Consider the following 19,662-nt stretch of genomic DNA (forward strand, 5'->3'; position numbering starts at 1 on the left):
CCAGTGCCAGCCCAGCGCCGGACTCTTGGTAGGGCCTCGACTAGCACCCTTCTCCCTCCCTATTTGCTTTCACCTATTTCAAAGGACAGGCAAATGCTGCAAAGTGCTACCAGGTGGGTATTGTCCCGGCTTCCTGCAGAGCGAGAGGCCTGGGCCTCCCTGAGCTTCGATTCCACCTTCTGCCTTCCAATTCCAGGGGCCTGGGATGGTTTGGGGCCTCAGCCCTTCTCTGTCTGGAGAGGGCGTGAGAAGTACTTGGCCGAGTCCCCGGGGAGAGCCCCGGGCCAGCTGCACAGGGACTGTCTGTTCCTTCATTCACTTTCCGTGGGCCTGACCCTGAAACACAGGGAAATCCGTTGCCCTGTATGTATCTTCCCAGTCAGTCTCCAGAAGCTGTATTACAGAAGTCGGAGGAATTGGGGCTATGGTTTTGGCCCTGAACCTCAGGCCTGTTTGAAGGTGGGACTGCTTGGGAGACCTCAGGTCACGGACCTTCTTCCAGGGGCGCCAGGGCTTGGGCCCTCAGGGACTAGAGCGGATCAGTTGCCTGCCTGAGGAGCTCTGTGGGGACTGGTCCCCAACCTCAATACCTCCTTCCCAGGCCCCAAGGGGCTCTGTCTCCTGCATAGAAACGTCACCAAGATGGGGCATCCGGGTGGCTCAGTTGGTTAAGCATCGGCTTTGGCTCAGGTCACCATCTCGTGGTTTGTGAGTTCAAGCCACATGTTGGGCACCATGCTGAGAGTGGGGAACCTGCTTGGGATTCCCTCTCTCCCCCTCTATATCTCAAAATAAAACAAGGAAGGAAGGAAGGAAGGAAGGAAGGAAGGAAGGAAGGAAGGAAGGAAGGAAGAGAAAAGCGTGCCTGGCCCCCTGTCCTGTTTCCCAGGCTGTGTCCTTTGTCCCCACAACCCCTGTGCATCCCACTCCTCTTCACAGCCTGACATTCCTTCTCTTGGAAGTCCCTTTGGAGATCAGCATCCTTCTCACTGAGAGGGGAAGGTGAGATCTGGAGGAAGGTCAGGAATGTTGGTCCCTAGTCCCTCAGACTCCTCTTCCCATGGTCCCCAGGGGCATAGTCCTGTCCCCACCTCCACAGCCACGTCTCTGGTAAGAGCCCCATTGGCTGCCCCTATGCCTGCCCCTATGCAGAGTTTCCTTGTAAAAACGGACCGAGTCTGGATGCTGAACAGAATGTCCCAAGCGAGTGGCAGAGCAGAGCCCCGAGCTCCTGCAGTCTTCCCCAGCGCTGTCACCCTATCCTACACCACCTCCTCCAAGTCACTTTCGACCCTCGACCCTCATCACCTGTCACCTGGACAGCTTCCTGTTCCCCTCCCTAATGCTTCCCCACCTGCCCCGCGTGGCGGCTGCATTGAGTGACACCCACAAGATCCGACGTGGGAGGGTGACCAACATAGTGGTTCAGCAGGCCCGGGGGAGGGTGGGGAACGTGGACGGCTTGAGGGGATCGGGAAGGAACAAGAGAATCAGCTTAAGGTCCTTTGCTTACAGGTGTGCGTGGAAGGGGTGGGCAGGAGCCGGGGACAAAGGTCCAGAGAGAAGGTCTGAGACATGGGGATCTTTAGGGGAGGACAGGACAATAAGACCAACCGCAGACAGCGGTCAGGGGTCCAGACTTCAGCTACTGGTCCAGCCGAGTTGTTGTGCCCCTGGGTCAGGCGTCAGAGGCCCTGAGCAGCTAGCGTCAGGCAGATAGGGAGGTGACTGAGGGTCATCGGGCTCGCCTCAGCCCCAGATAGGACAGCTGGAACAGAAGGAAGTTCAGGGAAGCAGGTTTGGCCCGGAATCATCCAGCCAAGGACCAAAGGCCGGCTCCTCCAGAGTGGCGGTCACCTGATTTGACTTTATTGCCGGATAATCTTCCCTCGGGGAGTATGGCCCTTGGGACACCCACCCGGTGGCCCCCTGGGAGGAGAAGCACGGTGGGGGGGGGGGGGGTGGCGGGAAGGACTCCGGGGTGGGGGGAGGGGTTGGGAAGAAAGAGTGCTCAGCACAGGGGTCCCCAAGGGGCGATCGGGCCAGGCCGGGGCGAGGCTTCAGCCTCGTTTCTCCTGGGGGTCCTCATCCCTGGCATTCTGCATCTTTTCTGGGCTCAGATGAGCCAGAGCCCCACGGCCAGAGTAACCACGAGGAAGGGGAAGAGCAGCCCTTCGGCTCAGAGGCAGACGTAAGTGGACGTGTCCAAGGCATAGCCAGGATCTGGGGGCAGAAGGAGGCAAGGAGAGCGGGGCTTGCCAGAGGGAGGGGGAGGTCCCCGTTAAGAGGCAGACCCCCGGCCCAGATCCCACACGGGGGGCTCGAGTCAGCAGTCAGTTGCTGTTCCTTTTCAAGTGTCTCTGGACATACGTGTTCTAGTCACGGAAGCTCAGGAACTAAGATCCGGGGGGGCGGGGGGGGCAGGGGCGGTGATCTTAAGCTAAGCCAGAGAGTAGAGAACCTTTGGAAACTGGGGAGCACTGCCCCCCCCCCCCCAGTGCAGCGGTCAAGTCCCCCTGGGAAGGAGGGAGGTTCTGGATCCCAGGCACTCTCTTGGGAGGGGCTGAGGGAGGGAGGTGGCCGCCTGTCTCTGGGGTCCCGGTACCTGCACAGAAGGGCCCGGCAAGGACCAGACGGGAACGGACGCTGCTGACGGGGTTGGTGGCCCTGCAGGTATAGGAGAGGGCATTGTCCCCAGGTCTCCGGGACGCGCTGAGGGCAGAGCCCTCACGGACTGTCTCAGTGTCTCAGTGCCATGTTCCCAGGACAGCCAGCTGTGGGTCACATCCAGGCCCACCTTCTCTACGGAGCACGTCAGGGACACATTACAGCCACCTTCCCTGGAATTCTCAAAGCCCACCGTGACGCGAGGCTCCGACAGCCGTCCTAGATGAAAGAGGAATGTGCAAAGGCCCTCTACGTAATCAGGGGTCAGGTCTGTTTCCTTAAGCTCCTCAATAATGGGGTGAAGGGTGTGTCCCCTGAGAGTCCCTTCACGTAAACAGAGACTAACAGAACCCATCCACCATAACATCTGCTTCCAGGGTCCCCCGGGCAGCTGCTAAGGTAGACAGACCTGCCTTTGGCATTTCCTACTCCCCCTGCCCCCACCGCCCAATGTCTCGCCTTCTCTCTCTCCCCTTTGCACCCCACCTCCCTCTAAACCCTATTCTGCCTCCTTGATCCCAGAAAATATTGTCACACGTTCTGCGTGCGAAGGGGCGGGGGGGGGGCATTTATAGTTTAGTCAGTGTCTCTGCAAGATTCGAGGTAGAACATCAGTCAATGTCACAGGCACTAAGAGACTTGGTCCAGGTAGAGAGGAGATGTTGGTTAGGAGCCCTCGCATCACACAGAAGGATAAAAAGCTCGGGACTAGAGGCAGCATCCAATGCCAAGAGGCGGAATCTCGGTGGGAGGGAGAGACACCTCCCCCCTCCCCCCCCCCCCCCCCCCCCGGTGAGGTCTGGGGCACCTGCCCCTCTCACCATGTTGGGAAGTTCCAAGGGAACAGCCTTAGGGCCCAGGGCCTCACTGCACCGGTGGCTGCAGCTCAGATCCTGGGGTTGGGCACACCGGAGACACTCTGCCTTCCAGTCCCAGCCCCTCAAACCACAGCCCTGAGTCCTGAGACCACTACTCCTCTGCGTGCAAAGCCCAGGAGAGCCCCAAAAAGCAGCTTTAGAATTCCCAGCCTCGACTCACGGTAGACACGGAGACTGTAACGCTGCCTGGCGGAGATCTGGGACGTCCTCAGGTTGACCTGAGCCTTGTAAGGCCCTGAGTCCTCCCAGCTCAGATTGCTGGTGAGCAGGAAGTAGCTGGGGTCCGGGAAGCTCACTCTGCCCGCGTATCGAGCGTTGGTCACCATGATGGTAGCCGGCTGTCCCTCTCTCCCCGGAACCACCGTGGCAAGCCTTATGCGAGAGGACCAGATGACGTCCTCGACCTTGTCATTGAATGGTACCTCCAGGGGAAGGCTGACGGACTCCTGAAGCACAGCGACTACTTCCTCGGCCTCCACGCCATCTCCAGAATCCCCGTCGGCTGCAAGGAAAGGAGGAGACGGAGGCAAAGGCCCCACCGGTGTCTCGGGGCCGCCGAGCCTGGCAGCGGGGCTGTGGCGCGTGCACACGGCCCCCGGACCATGCGGCTTCCGGGCCCCGCACTCAGCCTCGCCCCCAGCCACCTGTCTGGCTCTAGCTTTCCACTGTGCCTGACTTGAGCACCTGCCAGGGGCTGGCTTCCGTCTGGGTCGTCCCCCTCCGGGTTTTCCCTTCGTGGCTGCTGCGGGCTGGTCCCCTTTCTAGAGCCCAGGCTTCCTCATCTCTCGGTCCTGCACCAAAGCCACACCCTACTCCTCTTTAGTCCAGAAGGGCCGAAGCATCCAGCCCCAGAGAAGGTGCCCAGCCAGCCCAAGCCCCAGCAGAACAGCAGAGCAGAGGGGAGGAGACTCTCTTGTCCCGGGACTGCCGTCTCTCACCTGCCCGAAGCAGCGGGAGCAGGAACAGCATCCGAAGGGCCCCCATGTCAGCGGCCCTGAGCCCAAGGAGGTTGGCCTGCTCGGCCCCCAAGACTATGAAGAAGACAGGCTGCTAGAGACAGAGCGACTGATTGACAGTCCCTAGGAGGGGAAATACATCCCACCCCCCAGCAGCCTCCGACTTCCCTTATCCTCACCAAGCCCTTCCCTGTCGGTCTTGGGAACTTCTCTCTGAGCCCAACTGCTGATCTGGTTCACTCCCTGACTCATGCTTCCTGTCCATTGAACGCCACTCGGATCCCGCTTCCTCCAGGAAGCCTTCCTAGACTCCTTGCCCCCTGTATTCCCAACCCACCCCCCCACACCACCTGTCCTGAGCCCTCAGCATACTCTGCATCAGCTCTCGTTTGGAAGTTCCTGTGTCGCTGTGGTCATCTGACCTTATAAGCATCTTTCTCTCTCCAGATGGACTCCAACTTTTGCGACATCTCTCTAAGTCCCACACTAGACACAGGTGGCAACCAAGTGATATTTCTGGAATGGATGAATAAATGAAGTATTTCTCTCTTTTTTTTTTTTTAAAGTTTATTTATTTATTTTGAGAAAGGGGAGTAGGGAGAGAGAGAGAAGGAGCCCGGGGCAGGGCTTGAACTCGTGAGCCACCAGATCATGACCTGACCTGAACCAAATCCAAGAGTCAGAGGCTCACGAGACTGAGCCACCCAGGTGCCCCTGGAGTATTTCTAGTTTGCTCTTGCTAGGTCCCCACTTGAAAGACTATTCGGAGGAAGAAAACTTTCGACCCCCTTAACAAAAGCACTTTGGGCCAGAGAGCCCATTTAGGTTGTCCACATTATGGAAAGAGTAAATGGTGTGAATATGATGTGGACCAAAGCTGTAGGAAATCTGACGGTCAGAGCTGTCCAGGAGGCAGTGGTGGCTTTGCGAGGTAGTCTCCACCCCTGGTAGTCAAGCTAACACTGGAATATCTTGGATTGTTGGACGTCGCACAACCTGTCTGGCATCAGATGGGATAACCCTTAGGGTTTTTTTAAACACTCAACTCTACGGGTCTGTGCTGTGATCAGGAAGCAAGAGCGATGTCCCCAAGACCGAGGACACAATGGGGGCAGATACATCAGTTCTGGTCAAGGGCCAGCTTTTCAAGCCTTTAGGTTGGCAGATTCAGCACTCCGTCAGCTATTTACTAAGCCGTTTCTGTGGCTGAGGCACTGGCCTGAGTCCTGAGGGATTAGCAGTGACCAAGAGTTTTAGATCGTGACTTCAAAGAGATCAGGGGCAAGGATCTGACCTCGGACAACTAACTGAGAGCTTGATGAGTTTCACCAAGGACTCATCTGGGGAGGCTAGGACAAGGGGATCTAGCAAATTTGAAGTCAGGAGGTCAGGAAAAGCTTTCAAGGAGAAACGATCTCAAGGGCAGCAGGATCTGCTGAGAGAATGAGGTGGGGTGTCCCGAAAGTTCAATTTCAGGAGCATCAAGCCTCAGGGATTGGAGTTTTTTTGAAAACGTAGATCAGGTCCCAGTCTGAGTATGAAAACGTTCTTATGTAATCTTCCCATTAAAAAAAGAAATCAGAACAAACCAAAACAAAGTCACATGCATAATGTGCAGAGTTTAAAGGGTGAGTCTATCCGTTGGGGTCTCCGAGAAGCAGGTGCTGGCGTTGGGGGTGAACGAAGTTCCACGTGGGTGGAGGGAAAAGCCCATAAAAGATAAAAAGGAAGGAAGCAGGGTCAGGCAGGGAGAGGCCACCAGCACCACCGTGCAAAGCGGACAGTCCCTGCTCTGCAGCAAAGATCCCTCACCCTCTCTGCGCAGTCACAGCTGGGCCTCCCCAGGAAGAGCAGGGGCCCGGGGGGCTGTGCTGGAGGCTGTCCATCAACTGCATCCCTGCAGAGGAAGACGAGTTCTCTCTTGACGGGGATCCAGGATCACCTTCGTGGCCGCTGCAGTGAACACGGTGTGACCAGATTGGTTGGACCTGTCTTCATAAACAAGCATAAACAATATGTCATGCTTCTTGCATAGAGGGACATAATTCTCTCTCTCTCTCTCTCTCTCTCGCACACCACCATCCTCCCTAAGCTCTCTCAGTCCGATGTGCAGAAGGGACTTCTCAGAAGATGATTTTCAAGCGCTCTGAAAATCTGATTTTCATTCTGCCTCGTGGGAACTCAACTCCATATCTGTCGCTCACTGCCCCTTCACTGTTGCTGTGGTTCAAAGATTTTATTTTTCAGTAATGTCTACACCCCACGTGGGGCTCGAACTCACAACCCCAAGATCAAGAGTCGCACGCTCCACCGAGCGAGCCAGCCGGGTGCCCCCGGCCCCTTCATTTTTGTCCAGTAGGGTGGTCTTCCCCTGCCTCGGATGAGAACTCTGGTCTTGGCTTCTGGTCTGAGTTCAGAAATGAGAACTTCCTGTCCCGTGTAATAACACAAAATTCCAACCTTAACTTCAAGTCGGTCTCCCCCTCCCCCGGCTTGGGTCTGTCTCAGGTTGGGAGCCTACGCCGGGGAACGGGAAAGAGTGTCTCTGCTCGATGAAAGTTTAGAAAAAAAAAATTTTTTTAATAAAAATAAAAAGAGTGTCTCTGCTCCCTCCCAGCTTACCAGGCACTTCTGCCCGGAGCTCCCTGCCCCCAGCTCCTGCCCCGCCTCTCCAGCAGGATGAGCGCCTGAAGGAGAGGTGACGACGTCCGGCTAAGTGGCTTTGCTGTCTGTGGGTCTGGCAGATGGTTAAGATGGTCTCTTCCTCTGAGGAGCAGTTTTGTGGCTTCTGAAGAGTTTCTGCTGGTCCTATCCCTCCTACCCTTGACCCAGAGCAGATGCATCTCTACTCTGGGTGGTCCTTCGAAAGGCCCTCCACAGCCCCTGGACATGTGGCCAACGTTCTGTCCCCTCTTCCCGCCCCTCCGCTGTCCCCGCTGTGTGGCACCAGAGACTCAGGCAGCAGGCTGTCTCAATGCTGGCCCTCGGTTATCTGTCATATTCCTCCCTGACAGGTGCCGGGATCTACAGCACATCGCACTCCTGCCTGCCTCGAGGGGGTCAGATCTCAGCGCACGACGCTCCCAGGCCTTGGACCCTCCCCCACGGGACCCATGTCCAACCTCCCCGAGTCCTCACCTTGACCGCCCCTCCCTTGGCCTGCGTCCTTTAGGGGGAAGTGGCGGGAACTCAGAATAAAACAACAGCTGTGTCAAAGAACTCTCTTTCCAGCGACCCACCCTGAATCCCCACCCCCGGGTGAGGGGTCCCAGAGCAGGGACCCAGGCTGCCCTTCGATCCTGCTGTAAATCCCACCAGGGGAGAGAGGTCCCCCTCACTCTGCTTTGCTCTCCTGACACCTGGCTCATAGACACGGTGGTGGAACCGCGCAGAGAGGCTCCCGGCTAACACCTGGCATGCGACGGACACTTTGGGTTCCCTTCCCGCAGCCTCTGGCCCAGCTGATTTTGGCATTGCTGTTGGACGGCGTCATGACGGTCCCCCCCGCACCCCGCACCCCCATGCCTGCACCTCTGCTTTTCCGCTTCTGGGCTTTCTCAGAAGCAGTGGAGGGCCACTCAGCCCAGGCGCGGAGGCGCAGGGGGGCCGTGTACAGACCCCGGAGGCCACCCCAGCCAGTGAGGCGCCTACTTGGTGGCTAAACGCCCCCCTGCCCTTCCCTGCGACCCTGCTGAGGCTTGTGCTCTGTGGTTCTTCAAGGGTTGAGCCCCACTTGCCCACGGCAGTGACCCACCCTTGACACAGCCGGTGTTGGCTTTCCTCCCCTCCCAGGCTCGTCTTCCTCATTCTTTCAGGTTGGCTTCCCGGGTCACCTCCCCATAAAGACTTCCTCCACCCAAACCCTTGTCCAAGGCCCTGCTCTGGGAGGAACCCAGAGTAAGATACTGTTGTCCGTGATAAAAATAGTTGCGCCCGTGACATTTAGCTCCCCGGTGTCTCCCGCCGGGTTTTCTTAGGGACAAATAAGTTTCTCCTGCCATCATAGCCCTGGGAAAGAGGGGCCAGGGAGAAGCCGGTCCTGCTCCGACGGAAGGGAGGGGCAGTAATAAAGGGTCCGACCTTTCATCAGACTCTGTCTCCTCAGCTTCTCTTCGGGTCTGGACAGATGGGGACCCGCACAGCAAAGCCATGGCCCTGCAGGAGCCATTAGCAGATAAGTCCCAAATAAGCCACCTCCTCACGTCTCTGTTCTATTCCACCTGCCCGGTTCGCCTTCTTCTTCAAGGTCAGGGTTAAAAGCGGTGACTGAGCAGGGCCGTGAAGGTGGCAGGAGAACCCTAAAATAGCGTGCAGGTGGTTAAAGGGCGCCCAGAAGGGCCCAGAGCTCCCCCTGCACAGGGACCAGCCCTTGCGGGGTCCCTGAGGTGGGAGAGAACAGCCCCCACGCACAGCAGGGCACGTGGATCCCGCCAGGATCCCACCAGGCGAGGCGGAGAGACTGAGGTGAAGGAGCTGAGCGGGGCAGCGGAGGGGGCAGGAGGCAGCTCCCAGGGCCTCGAGGGCAGCTCGAGTGTATAAGGCCCGCTCTCCCCAGAAGGTCACCTGTCACAGCTGGAGAAACACAGGACGGGCCAGAGGCACACGGAGGTGGGGGGGGATGGGGGTGCGGGGGGTTAGGTAGAAAATCTGTTTTAAGATAGGAGACAGTTGAACATATTTAAATGCTGAGGAGAGAAGCAAGCAGGAAGCAGGAAATGAATGACAGGGTGGACGCAGAGGGGCCCCCACGGCTCCCAGAAGATGCGAGGGAGCTGAGATTCAGGGCCCGGGAGGAAGCCCCAGCCTCGGGGTGCGAGATCGTTTTTTATTTTAGGAAAAGACGGCCAGAGATGGGGTGGGTTTGTAAGTGGCAAGAAGCTGAGGGGAGTCCTGCCTGGTGGTTTTAATTTTCTCGGCAAAGTAGAGGTAACGTTATCTGCTGAAACTGAGGGTTTGAGTGGGTGTGTCAAAGGCAGGCATTTTGGGAGAAAGGACAGGGTTCGAAACAGATCAGGTGACTCTGTGTCCAGGTTTCTGGGGACTGTCCCAGTTTACACCTGTTGTCCTGGCCTGGGTATCAATAATGCCCCTTTTTGCTCTTAGGAAGGGTCCTGGTTTGTAGGATAAATTATGTGGATACCCAAGAACAGGAGCAAAATCTTACTAAAGGAGTCTCAGTGAGCTAGCTAAGCTTTATTATTTTTTTTTAAGTTTATCTATTTTGAGAGAGAGAGAGAGAGAGAGGGAGGGAGGGGCAGAGGGAGAGGGAGAGAGAGGGAATCCCAAGCAGGCTCCACGCTGTCAATACGGAGCCCAGTGCGGGGCTCGAACCCACGAGCCATGAGATCATGACCTGAGCTGAAATCAGGACTCGAACGCCCAATGACCGAGCCACCCAGGCGCCCCGCTAGCTAAGCTTTAAGAGTTGAGGACCACCCTTAGCTCTTCTGGCCAACGAATGGCCCCAACGGTCTGGAGGGGGCGGTGGGGCGGGCAGAACGCACCTACAACTGTCACACTGCCTGGGCTCCTCCCTCTGAGGAGTGGGGTCCTCACCGCACCTGCTCCGCCTGCCAGGCAGTGGTGGAACGAAATGAGGTGTCAAAGGAAATGAGCCTGCAAAGGGTGACAACCGGGAGGGTCCGTGCCTGTGAGATGTGCTTCTCACTGATGGCCCGCGACTCGGAAAGCTCAAGGGCTTTGGCCTCAGGACGACCCAGAGCCCCTCTGTCATCGGCCAGGGTCTGGGGCCACTGAGGAGAATACACAGGAAGTCTCTAATGCTGGACACATGCCCAGGCTTATTCGAGAAGGTTCCCTGGCAGCACGGTCGCCGCGGTCGGGGAGGCAGAGGGCGTCGCTGGCGGAGGCGGCCCAGCTGGGAGTTACCGGGAGTTCGCGCCCCCTCCCCACCCCCCTGTGCCAGGTCAGCCCAGCACGCTCGCTGCCCTGAGCCTCGGGTGCGCCGCACCCGGCAACTCATTCCTCGTCCCTCCCGGGCATCCAGACCCCAGAGCGACTCCCGCACACCCGCTGCCTCGACTTCTCCCAAGTGCCATCGAGCTCAGAACGCAGGGATCAGCGCGTGCACCGCAGAGCCGCACAGAGTCCCTCGGAGGGCCGGTTACCTCCTCGCCGGTTCCTCTGGCCCCGCTCCAGACCTGGGGAACGGGGGGGGGGGGGGGGGGGGGGGGGTTGGGGGGAGGGGCTGCAAATCCGCCTGCTGCTCCAGGTCCCCCCGGGGGTCCGCTGCAGGCTAACATCGGACAACACCGCACTCTACCTGCTCCTCTGTTGCACTGAAACGGAGAGGAAATTCCCCGGCCATAAATTTTGTCTCCGCGTGAGTAGGGCTCTGAGACTGCCCGCTTCTTGGGCTGGGCTTCCCAGAACAGGAGAGGGTCTCTGGGGCTTTCAGTGCCTCCTCCTGGGGGTCCCCTGGCAACTTGGGGGCACTCTGTCCCCGATCATGCAGGGGAAGCGGGAGCGAGGCCTGGGAGCGTCCACCTGACACGGCCCGGGTCCCGGGTCCGCGCTTATCCTTTGACGGTGGCCGGGGCGGGGGGCGGGGGGAGGTGGGGGCTGTTGAAACAGAAGCTGTTGGAAAACAGGGCGCCGTTGCCCAAAGAAGAAAAGTTCAGAATCTATTGGTCTCGTCCAACCCCTTATTTTACAAATTAAAACCGCAAAAAGGAAAACCAAAAACCAGGGGTCCGGATGCTAGAGGGGCGTTTCTCAGGGGCCACACGAGGCCAAGCAGACGCCCACCCCCAGGTCACCGGGTGTCTTGCTGGCCGGAGACTTGACTCGGTCGGTCTACAGAGCTACATCTGGTGATGTCCCCGCGCACGGAAAACCCGCGCAGTACAAGTTACTCGTGTTTTGGTGGAATTGTCAGTTTGCATTTGTACACGCTTTTCACTTTTAATTGTATTTGAGGCTGGAGGCGCTCAAGGAGCCGGAAGGGTGCGGAGGCCCGTGGCCGGAGGAAAGCCAAGGCCGCAGCCTGGGCAGGGGGGCCCCCGAGGGTACTTTTCTCACTGACTTTAGCACTCACAGAGCAGGCTCCAAAGCCCAGCGCTTCGACGTCCCAGAATTTATCAGAATCTGGGATGCTGCCTCGTTTTATCAGAGGTGACATCGTCAAGTGGCGCATAAAACTGTGTTCATCCCGCAAATATTCACGAAGCTTCGGGTAAGCGCCGGGCGCCGCTCTGGATGCGGGCGGCGGCCGTGAGCCGGGAAATGCGGCGGCTACAGCATCACACGGGCTGGGGGGACGTGAGCAACACACACGGGCAAACAACAGCCAGCAGGAAGTGGCGAGGTGAGGACAGAACCGCACGAAGGAACGACCCGGATGGCGGCCAGGTGTCCACTGGGCCGAGCGCTCAGACCAAACCCGCCAGCCGCAGCTGCGCCCCGACGTCTCCCGCTCGCTCGGTCAGCGTGAGGAGTTGGCGACCGAAGGCTGCCGGAGAGCACGGTGCTCGGGGAAAGGAGACGGCCTGTGGCTCAACAATTTGGCCCCAACCCCCGCGCCCTTCTCCACGGTGCTCCCTCTGCCAGGCTGCGGCGAGCCGGCTGCAGGAGCCCCAGCCAGAAGCCAGAAGCCACCGTCGGGGTTTACCTCTGTGACTCTGCGTGCCAAGGCCACGGCCACCCCACCTCGTTCTTCTAACACGGTAGACGCTTCCATCGGACCAGCTGGTTCTTTGGAGAGATTTTGCAAATTTCATCTTTGATCCACTGAGTAGTGATTTACTAATTTGGGATTCAGAAAGTGCCCCCCCCAGCCCCATGCGCAAACACACATGCACACGTACATGTACACACACGTATGCACACATACTCACACATGAACACACGCGTGTGTACTCACACATGCACGCGCGTGCTCGCACGCATACACGCACACGTACTCACACCTGCACACACCCATACACACACACTCACACCTGCACACGCACCGTGCACACGTATTCACACATGCACACACTCACATGTACTCACACATGCACGCGTGTGCACGCTCGCACACGTACACGCACACGTACCCACACCTGCACACACCCATACACATACTCACACATGCACACGTGCATGCACGCACACACTAAACACTTCTCCTGAGAAAGGCTGCAGACCTTCATTATCCAATACAAACGCTCTCACCAGAGAAGACCTTATCCCCTGTAGAGATTTCATGACACCCTATGGGGTCGCTCTGCTCTCTGGGTCAAATCCTTCTTCCCGAGCAAGAGAGGGTCTGTCTGGGGTCCTGACCCAGGGCACTGAGAGCGGCTTGGGGGTCAGGCCACCTGGAAGGGAGAGGCTTCCCTTCCCCAAGGGGGCAGCAAGCTGATAACAGAACAGCAAGGGTGCAACGTTTTCTCCCCATCTGTGGACAGGGCTAAGGACAGGGGAGGCCTCGGGGATCCCCCCCCCCAGTCTCCCAGAAGAGGAAATGGAGGCACAGGACAAGTGGAGCATCTCGGAGCAGCCACCAGGCCGCTCTGTGGGAGGGGGCAGGAGAGGCGGGAAGAATGACCCCGGCATGGACGAGGCCTGGCACTCGGGATGTCCAGTCGGGCTGACTGCGCATGGCCTCGTCGGAAGGGGTGTGCAGGGGAGGGGAGGCAGGGGTCCGTGCCTAACTCGACACCTTCCAGAAGCTCACCTGGTGCCGTGTCACCCGAAGTCCGTGCCATCCAGTCCTCTTTGGAACACTGGTTTCTGAACTTTAGGAAACATCCACACAGCCCTTCCCTCCAAGGAAATATTACCAGAAACCCAGTTCGTGAAGCATAAATGGACTTTTCTGGTGGAGGCTGGGGGCTGCAGCCCCTCTCAGCATAAAACCCGATGGCAGCGCCTCGGGGCCCTGAGGGTTCCGTGGTGGCTCTGGGCTTGTAGGGGGGCAAAGAAACGAGGCATCAAGGCACCGCCAGAGGTCGAATTCCAGGCCCCCCCCATTTACATATCAGGCTTATGAAAAGATTTCTTGGCGGGAGGGGGAACTTCCCTTTAAAAAAAACCATCCCCCAGTATACTTGAAATTCTTTAAAATAGTGTTTATTACTGATTCTGTGGCTGTAAAAGAGTAAGAGAATACCGTGTGCTCTCATAAGCAAGTCACCATGGCTTGTCCCGACAGAGGCCATCAAAGCTGGGGTGTGGGTAGTTCGTTCCCCTGGAGAATCACAAGCCGGGTCAGGCGGGTGATCAGAAAGCGGAGAGGCAAACCATCCTGCAAGGGCCATGACCTCTCGCCTTCTCAAGCGCTTTTGCTGCAACACCCAGAGCCCATGGGGGACGCGCGGACAACGCAGGAGTTGCCGACGGGGCGGCCGAAAGACGCGGCTAAAGACCGTGTTCGCGGCGGCCACACCGTTTCCCGAGCAGTCCTGTGATTGCGCAGATGCCTCGCCGCCCTCCCAGACCCGTGCTGTGGAGGGGAGACCCACCCTTGTGGCCCTGCCTTAGCGGGGACACAGCGCGAGAGACGCCATTTGGATAGTGACCTTGCTCCTGGCTCCAGCTTATCTGCCTACCCCGCTGGCTTTTCATCTGATTTTCCTAACCGACTGGTGTCTTCTCTCCGACGCATTTGCAAACCGCGTGCAAGAGGGCGGCCCGGCCCACGGCGGGAGAACACGGTCCACACGAGACCACCCTCGCCTCTGACGCCCGCTGCACGTTCCACGGGGTTCCCGGAACCACCTCAGGTTCAGTAATTTGCTAGAAGGACTCACGGGACACACTGAAAGCCTTTATGTTCGCCATTGTGCCTTATGACAGGGAAAGGCTGCCCGTGAGAGGCAGCCTCGAGCAGAAGGGCACGGGCCCGGGGAAAGTACCAAACGCGTCCTGTCCCCGGTTACGCTCCGCACCCACATGACAACAATGAGCTTGATGACCTCAGCCCACGCGGCTGCCCGTTAGTGTCCCGCCCTTCCGAAGGCCCGGCTCGTTCCTTCCGCATCCAGTCCCTCTGGCGGTAGAAATGATGCCGCATGTCCCCAAACCCTCATCATAAGCCACGTTGTTAGACTGTCTGGCGGCCGAGGTCCCCGTGCAAACAGAGACACTCCTATGGGACACGACACCCCTAAGGACCAACCCAGCAGCCCCTGGCAAAGGCCAGACCTCTCCTTGGGTAAAGTTAATTCTGCACGACACAACGTTAAGTTCACTTGCAGACAAGGTGACGAGGAGGAAAGAAGAAACGCGCCAACCTTCCAAAGTGCGTCCGTCCAGGCGCGACCGGACCCCTGACCGCTGCCCGTCGCTGGAGGTAACACCCCCAGGGAGAAGCGAAGGGACACCGTGTGCCCACAGCTTCTGAGCCCCTCTGTGAGCTGGCTGTGCCGCTCGCGTGGGAGCAGGGGGCAGGGGGGTGCCCGGCCCTGAGCGGGAGAAGAGGGACATCTCCCAGCACCCTCTGGGAGGAGGAACAGCACAGAGATGCTGGTGGACTCCGGGGTGGACAGGCCTCACTCCCCTCTGCTCTGTGACCAGGTGAGGGATTCCCAGGCCGAGTAGGTGATGTGGACCCAGTGCGGTCAGGGGAGGCCTGGCGGCTTTGCAGAAGTGTCTGGAAAGGACGTCGAGTCAAGCTCAGAGCTGGCGCCCAGGTCCCGGGGCCTCCGAGCCGGTCTCGCCAGGGTCCAGGTAGAGGTTCCTCTCCTGCAGACAAGACAGGCCGCGGGGTGTGCTGCGTACCGAAAGCCTGTGTCCCCCCAAATTCGTATGCCGAAGCCCCACCCCCCCCAAGAGATGGTCTTTGGAGTTGCAGCCTATGGGAGGTCACGAGGCGGGGACTCATGGCGACATTAGCACCCTGAGAAGAAGAGATAGCAGAGGGTCTCCTCCCCCCACCCCTCCCCCACCCCCCAAGCCTAAAGAAGGGAACCCAGCATGAGCCTGACCTTCCTACCATCTGGACAGCCCACTTCCAGCCTCCAGGACAGTGAGGACATATTTTCATTGTTGAAGCTCCCCCGCCCCACCGCCCAGACACTTCGTGATGGCAGCCGAGCGTCTGTTAGAGGGAGAGGCGGGGAGAGCCCCACAGAGGCACGCACGGGAGAAGGAGCAGAGAGAGGCGGGCGCGGGGCCCTGTGTGCAGGTGGGCTCCAGACCCTCAGGAAGCCTGGCCCCTCTCCACTCTTCCCCGTGTGCAGGTGCCCTCTCCGTGGAGCCCGCCTCGTCTCCTTCTCCCCTGTTGCTGGAGTGGACCTCTCTGCGGACCGGCCTCTGCCACTCACCCTGCACCCTGACCTCCTGCTGGGGGCTCTGCTTCTGGGCCACACCACCCTCAAGGGTGGCCCGGCACCAGGAAAGCCCAGAGTCTCTCTCCTGGGCTCCCGGGAGGTAGAGCTCCGGGTGGGGGCCCTGGTCCTGCAAGGTGCTGGCATCTCTGTGGAAGGAGCCTCAGGGCCGACTTCTGGGGGTGCAGCTTCGCCTGGCATCTCGGGGTCAGTGGGCTCCCCTCACGGAGCTCGGGAGAGGGGACAGCGCTCAGCACAGGAGGCGGGAACGGCTCTGGGGAGACGTGGGCCCAGGCTCAGGGAGGGCCTCCAGAACCCTGAGTCCCCAGAGGCCGGGGTCCAAGCCAGAGCGCATCCCAGGTCACAGCCCCTCGCCCCACGGGAGACACTGTCATTGTGTCCCAGGACCCGCCTCCCAGCTACGACCCACACCGCCAGAGCCTCTCTGGAGTCCTGAGCCAAAGCCAGAGGGCCGTAGGGGTCAGCTGGTCCCCAGAGGGGAAGGGTCTGGCCCAGGCTGGTTCAGGGCACTTCCTTCCCCTGGCTCTAGACGGGGGCCCTGTGGTCGCCCGGCATCAGGGGCAGCCAGAGGGACAGCTGCTGACCTCTAGAGACCAGATCCCTGAGCAGCATCCCAGCCCCACCCCCGACCCCCCTGAGCTGGTGACTCACCTTGGACTTGAACCTTGACCAGCTCTGAGGTTTGTCTGCCCAGGTATGGGACGTAGGCCACCTTCCCAGAGCAGCTGTACTGGCCGCTGCTTTCCAGGGTAGCCGTCCCCATGGACAGGGACCATCTGGTCTTCGGGGTTTGGAGTAATCTTCCGTCTTTGTAGAACTTCACCTGGGACAGGACCTTGTTGGCCGATGCATGACATCGCAGAGTCAGGGCGTCTCCCTCGAACACGGGGTCTGGCCAGGCTCGGAGGTGCAGCCAGGCTGTGAGACACAGGAATGGGGTGGCCCCGGAGCCACACACTGCGTGGCCGTTTTCTCTCTCTGTCCCCACACCCTCCCCAAGCCCGCCTCAGGCCTCCCCCTGGGGACACAGGCTGCTGGATGGCACCTGCTGAGCCGCCCCGCCCCCCAGGCCTTCCTGCCAGACCTGGGCGGGGCCTCTGCTTTCCTCTCCCCTCCCCCTCCTCCCCTCCTTCCTCTCCCCTGCCTCTTCTCCTCACCCTTGAGTTCACAAACTTATGAGATCATAACCTGAGCCAAAATCAAGAGTCAGACGCTTAACCAACTGAGCCACGCAGCTGCCCCAGTTAAAGCATTTGTTAATGGAGAACTGGCGAAATCAATTACGGTCCAGCCATATAGTGAAATCTACTGTGGCCATGAGAAAACAAGGGGTAGGTCCAGAAATACCTACTGTCTGGAATGAGCTCCATGATAAAGTGTTAATAAAAGAAAATTAAATGCAACGTGTGGAACCACGTGTACAGTGAAACTCCATTTGTGTTTTTTAAATATGCACATACACATTCACACGTATATATATGTCTGCTTATGCATATGGATTTCTTAGACTATAGACAGCAGACTGGGTAAGTCACAGGCTAGGATTGGGAAGAAACAGCTTTCACAACATGCTTCTTTGTTCTTTAATTTTTTTTAATGTTTATTTATATTTGAGAGAGACAGCGCGTGAGCGGGGAAGGGGCAGAGAGGGAGACACAGAACCCGAAACAGGCTCCAGGCTCCGAACTGTCAGCACAGAGCCCGACGCGGGGCTCCAACTCACGAACTGCGAGATCATGACCTGAGCCGAAGTCGGACGCTCAACCGACTGAGCCACCCAGGTGCCCCTTCTTTGTTCTTAAAAAAAAATTTTTCTGGGGTGCCTGGGTGGCTCAGTCGGTTGAGCGTCCGACTTCGGCTCAGGTCATGATCTCACGGTTTGTGGGTTCGAGCCCCGCGTCGGGCTCTGTGGTGACAGCTTGGAGCCTGGAGCCTGCTTCGGATTCTGTGTCTCCCTCTTTCCCTGCCTCTCCCCTACTTGTGCACTATCTCACTCTGTCTCTCAAAAATAAATAAATGGAAAAAAATTTTTTTTTAAAGGAAAGATTCCAACCTCCCTTATTTCCCCATACGGCCTTCAGTCAAGCCCTCGTACTTGAAGACGGCCCCCCAGCCCCCTGCAGGGACGGGCTCCTTGCCCAGAAGGTCCTGGGCAGGGGAGCAGCAGAGGACGTGGGAGCGGACCCCGGGAGCCAGAGTCCAGGGGGCCAATGCCCAGGCGGGAGGCCTGAGCCACATCCTTGGTGTTCCCCACCGTGTCGCAGGTGGTAGTGGAAGAGGTGAGGTTAGCAGGTGCGCTCTTTACTCAGAGACAAAAAGAAGGATCTTCTGCCAGAAGTCGGTTTTGGCATCGCATTCTCGGATTCAGTGTCCCCGTAGGATGTCCCTGGCAGGCCTGGGCTTCAGCTGGCGGGGAGGCCTGGGTGCGTCGGGGGTCACGGCTGAGAAAGGGCAGGGTGGACGCAGACCCAGATGTCTGTCACTAGGCACCGGGATGAGAGGGAGGAGCAGGCGGGAAGAGCCCCCGGGGCCGCCCTGGCCTCCAGATGTGGGATATGCCACTGTGCGGATGGGCGCCGAAGCCTGAGCTCTGGAAGGTGGGGCCACCCCTCCAACTGATCTAGAGACAAGGGCTGTGCCCACCTCAGCCAGACAACGGTCCCATCAGACAGACATTTGTAAACAGCAGGGATGTGAAATAAGGGACCCGGTAGGCTGTCCATCACAGGGATCCACAGCTGGGACGGGTGTCGGGACAAGACTGGCTGCTGACCACTTCCGGGCGGACAGAGAAGTCACAGGTGTGGAGGGTCAGCGAGCCCCTGACTTTCTCTTCATGGAAAGATCTGGAAAGTGCCCCACCTGACCGTAGCTCCTCATAAGCTTGCCAGGAGCCTTTCCGCCCAGCCTCCGGCCGTGCTGGTTTCAGGGTCTCTGTGCAGCCAGCCCTGGGGTACCCCTCCCCACCGTCTGGCCTCTCGGCCGGCCTCCGGAGGCACAAGGAAAAGAGGCAGATGACAGCCTCCTTGTCCTCTAAGAAGCCCCGGGGTCGGGCCGGGGCACTTTATAAAGGCGAGCTCGAGTCTGATGCCAACTTTGTGGGAAAAGCGAATCTCCGTACGGGACACCAGGTCTGCGCCTCGGGGGTAGTTACCCGGCTCTCGTGATGTCGCCCGCTTTATTTCCCTTTAACTTCTGGTTGGGCAAGTTCAGTTGCTACGTAGGAGCACCCCTACGTAGAGGAGACCTTGCAGAAACGGGACGGGACGGGAGAAGTAGGGAGAGGTGGTCGTATTGATTACAGAGCAGGGGGCACGGAAGGCTACATACAGCTGAAGCTGCTTGGGTTCTTTCCGAGAAGCCCCTCGCATCCCATCTCTCTGGGGCCCGTCTCCAATACACGAGAAATTCCAGTGATTTCTTTCTGGTCACTATCTTCCCCAAGTTCTTCTTTTAATATGCAAACCATGCTGGGAAGATGAGAGGAAGCCACACCATGTCTCTGCCTGGCAACTGTCCTAATAGGTTTGTAAACGTGCAGGCAAAGTGCTGGGTAAACGGGTCAGACGGAGCCGGGAGCTCACTTCGGCAAATGTGCTTTGGCATTTAAGGCCAAGCGCTTTAAATCAGTCTGAGCCTCAAAGGGCAGGAGTGGAGAGTCAGGAGATGGTAGCCAAAAGCTACCTTCTTGACCGGAAGAGACCCTCGTGGGACTCTTTGCCGTGAATGACACGGAGAAAACAGTGTAGGCCATCTTTCCACTTCAGTTCAACTCAACAAAGATCTATTTGATTCTGCCACAAGTGAGTCACTGTGCTGGGGGGAAATGAGGACGAGAAGGCATACGGCAGGCCTCATTCCCAGGCA

General features: G+C 58.5%; 2 protein-coding genes across 2 annotated transcripts; both read right to left on the reverse strand.

Annotated features, from left to right (window-relative positions):
• Positions 1–1,961: 1,961 nt before the first annotated feature.
• SLAMF9 (SLAM family member 9) lies at positions 1,962–14,287 on the reverse strand. The gene is given in 9 exon segments (XM_086694581.1): positions 1,962–2,223; positions 2,606–2,744; positions 2,747–2,886; positions 3,706–4,229; positions 10,058–10,254; positions 10,630–10,662; positions 10,785–10,958; positions 11,899–11,972; positions 14,257–14,287. Coding segments are annotated over 9 exon segments (1,524 nt in total). The 3' UTR covers positions 1,962–2,011.
• An 834-nt stretch (positions 14,288–15,121) lies between these two features.
• On the reverse strand, positions 15,122–18,033 carry LOC147572263 (Fc receptor-like protein 6). Its single transcript, XM_086694583.1, has 5 exons — positions 17,868–18,033; positions 16,447–16,713; positions 16,205–16,259; positions 15,785–15,923; positions 15,122–15,190 (listed from the first exon to the last, which is right to left on the reverse strand). The coding sequence occupies exons 1-5, from the start codon at positions 18,031–18,033 to the stop codon at positions 15,122–15,124; spliced, it is 696 nt and encodes a 231-aa protein (XP_086550709.1).
• Positions 18,034–19,662: the final 1,629 nt, after the last annotated feature.

Source organism: Puma concolor, chromosome E4, assembly GCF_028749965.1.
Source record: "Puma concolor isolate L17-30 chromosome E4, mPumCon1.1.hap2, whole genome shotgun sequence".
NCBI lineage: Eukaryota > Metazoa > Chordata > Mammalia > Carnivora > Felidae > Puma > Puma concolor.

Bases quoted from the DNA above. Each gene is read 5' to 3' on its own strand.
- LOC147572263 (XM_086694583.1), bottom strand. From the start codon at position 18,033: ATGTGGCTCAGGCCTCCCGCCTGGGCATTGGCCCCCTGGACTCTGGCT. The intron at 15,924-16,204 runs GTGGGTCGTAGC...CTCCTTCCACAG, and splicing joins TCCAGAGAGGCTCTGGCGGT to AGATGCCAGCACCTTGCAGG. The intron at 15,191-15,784 runs GTCAGGGTGCAG...TCTTGTCTGCAG, and splicing joins AGCAGAGCCCCCAGCAGGAG to GAGAGGAACCTCTACCTGGA.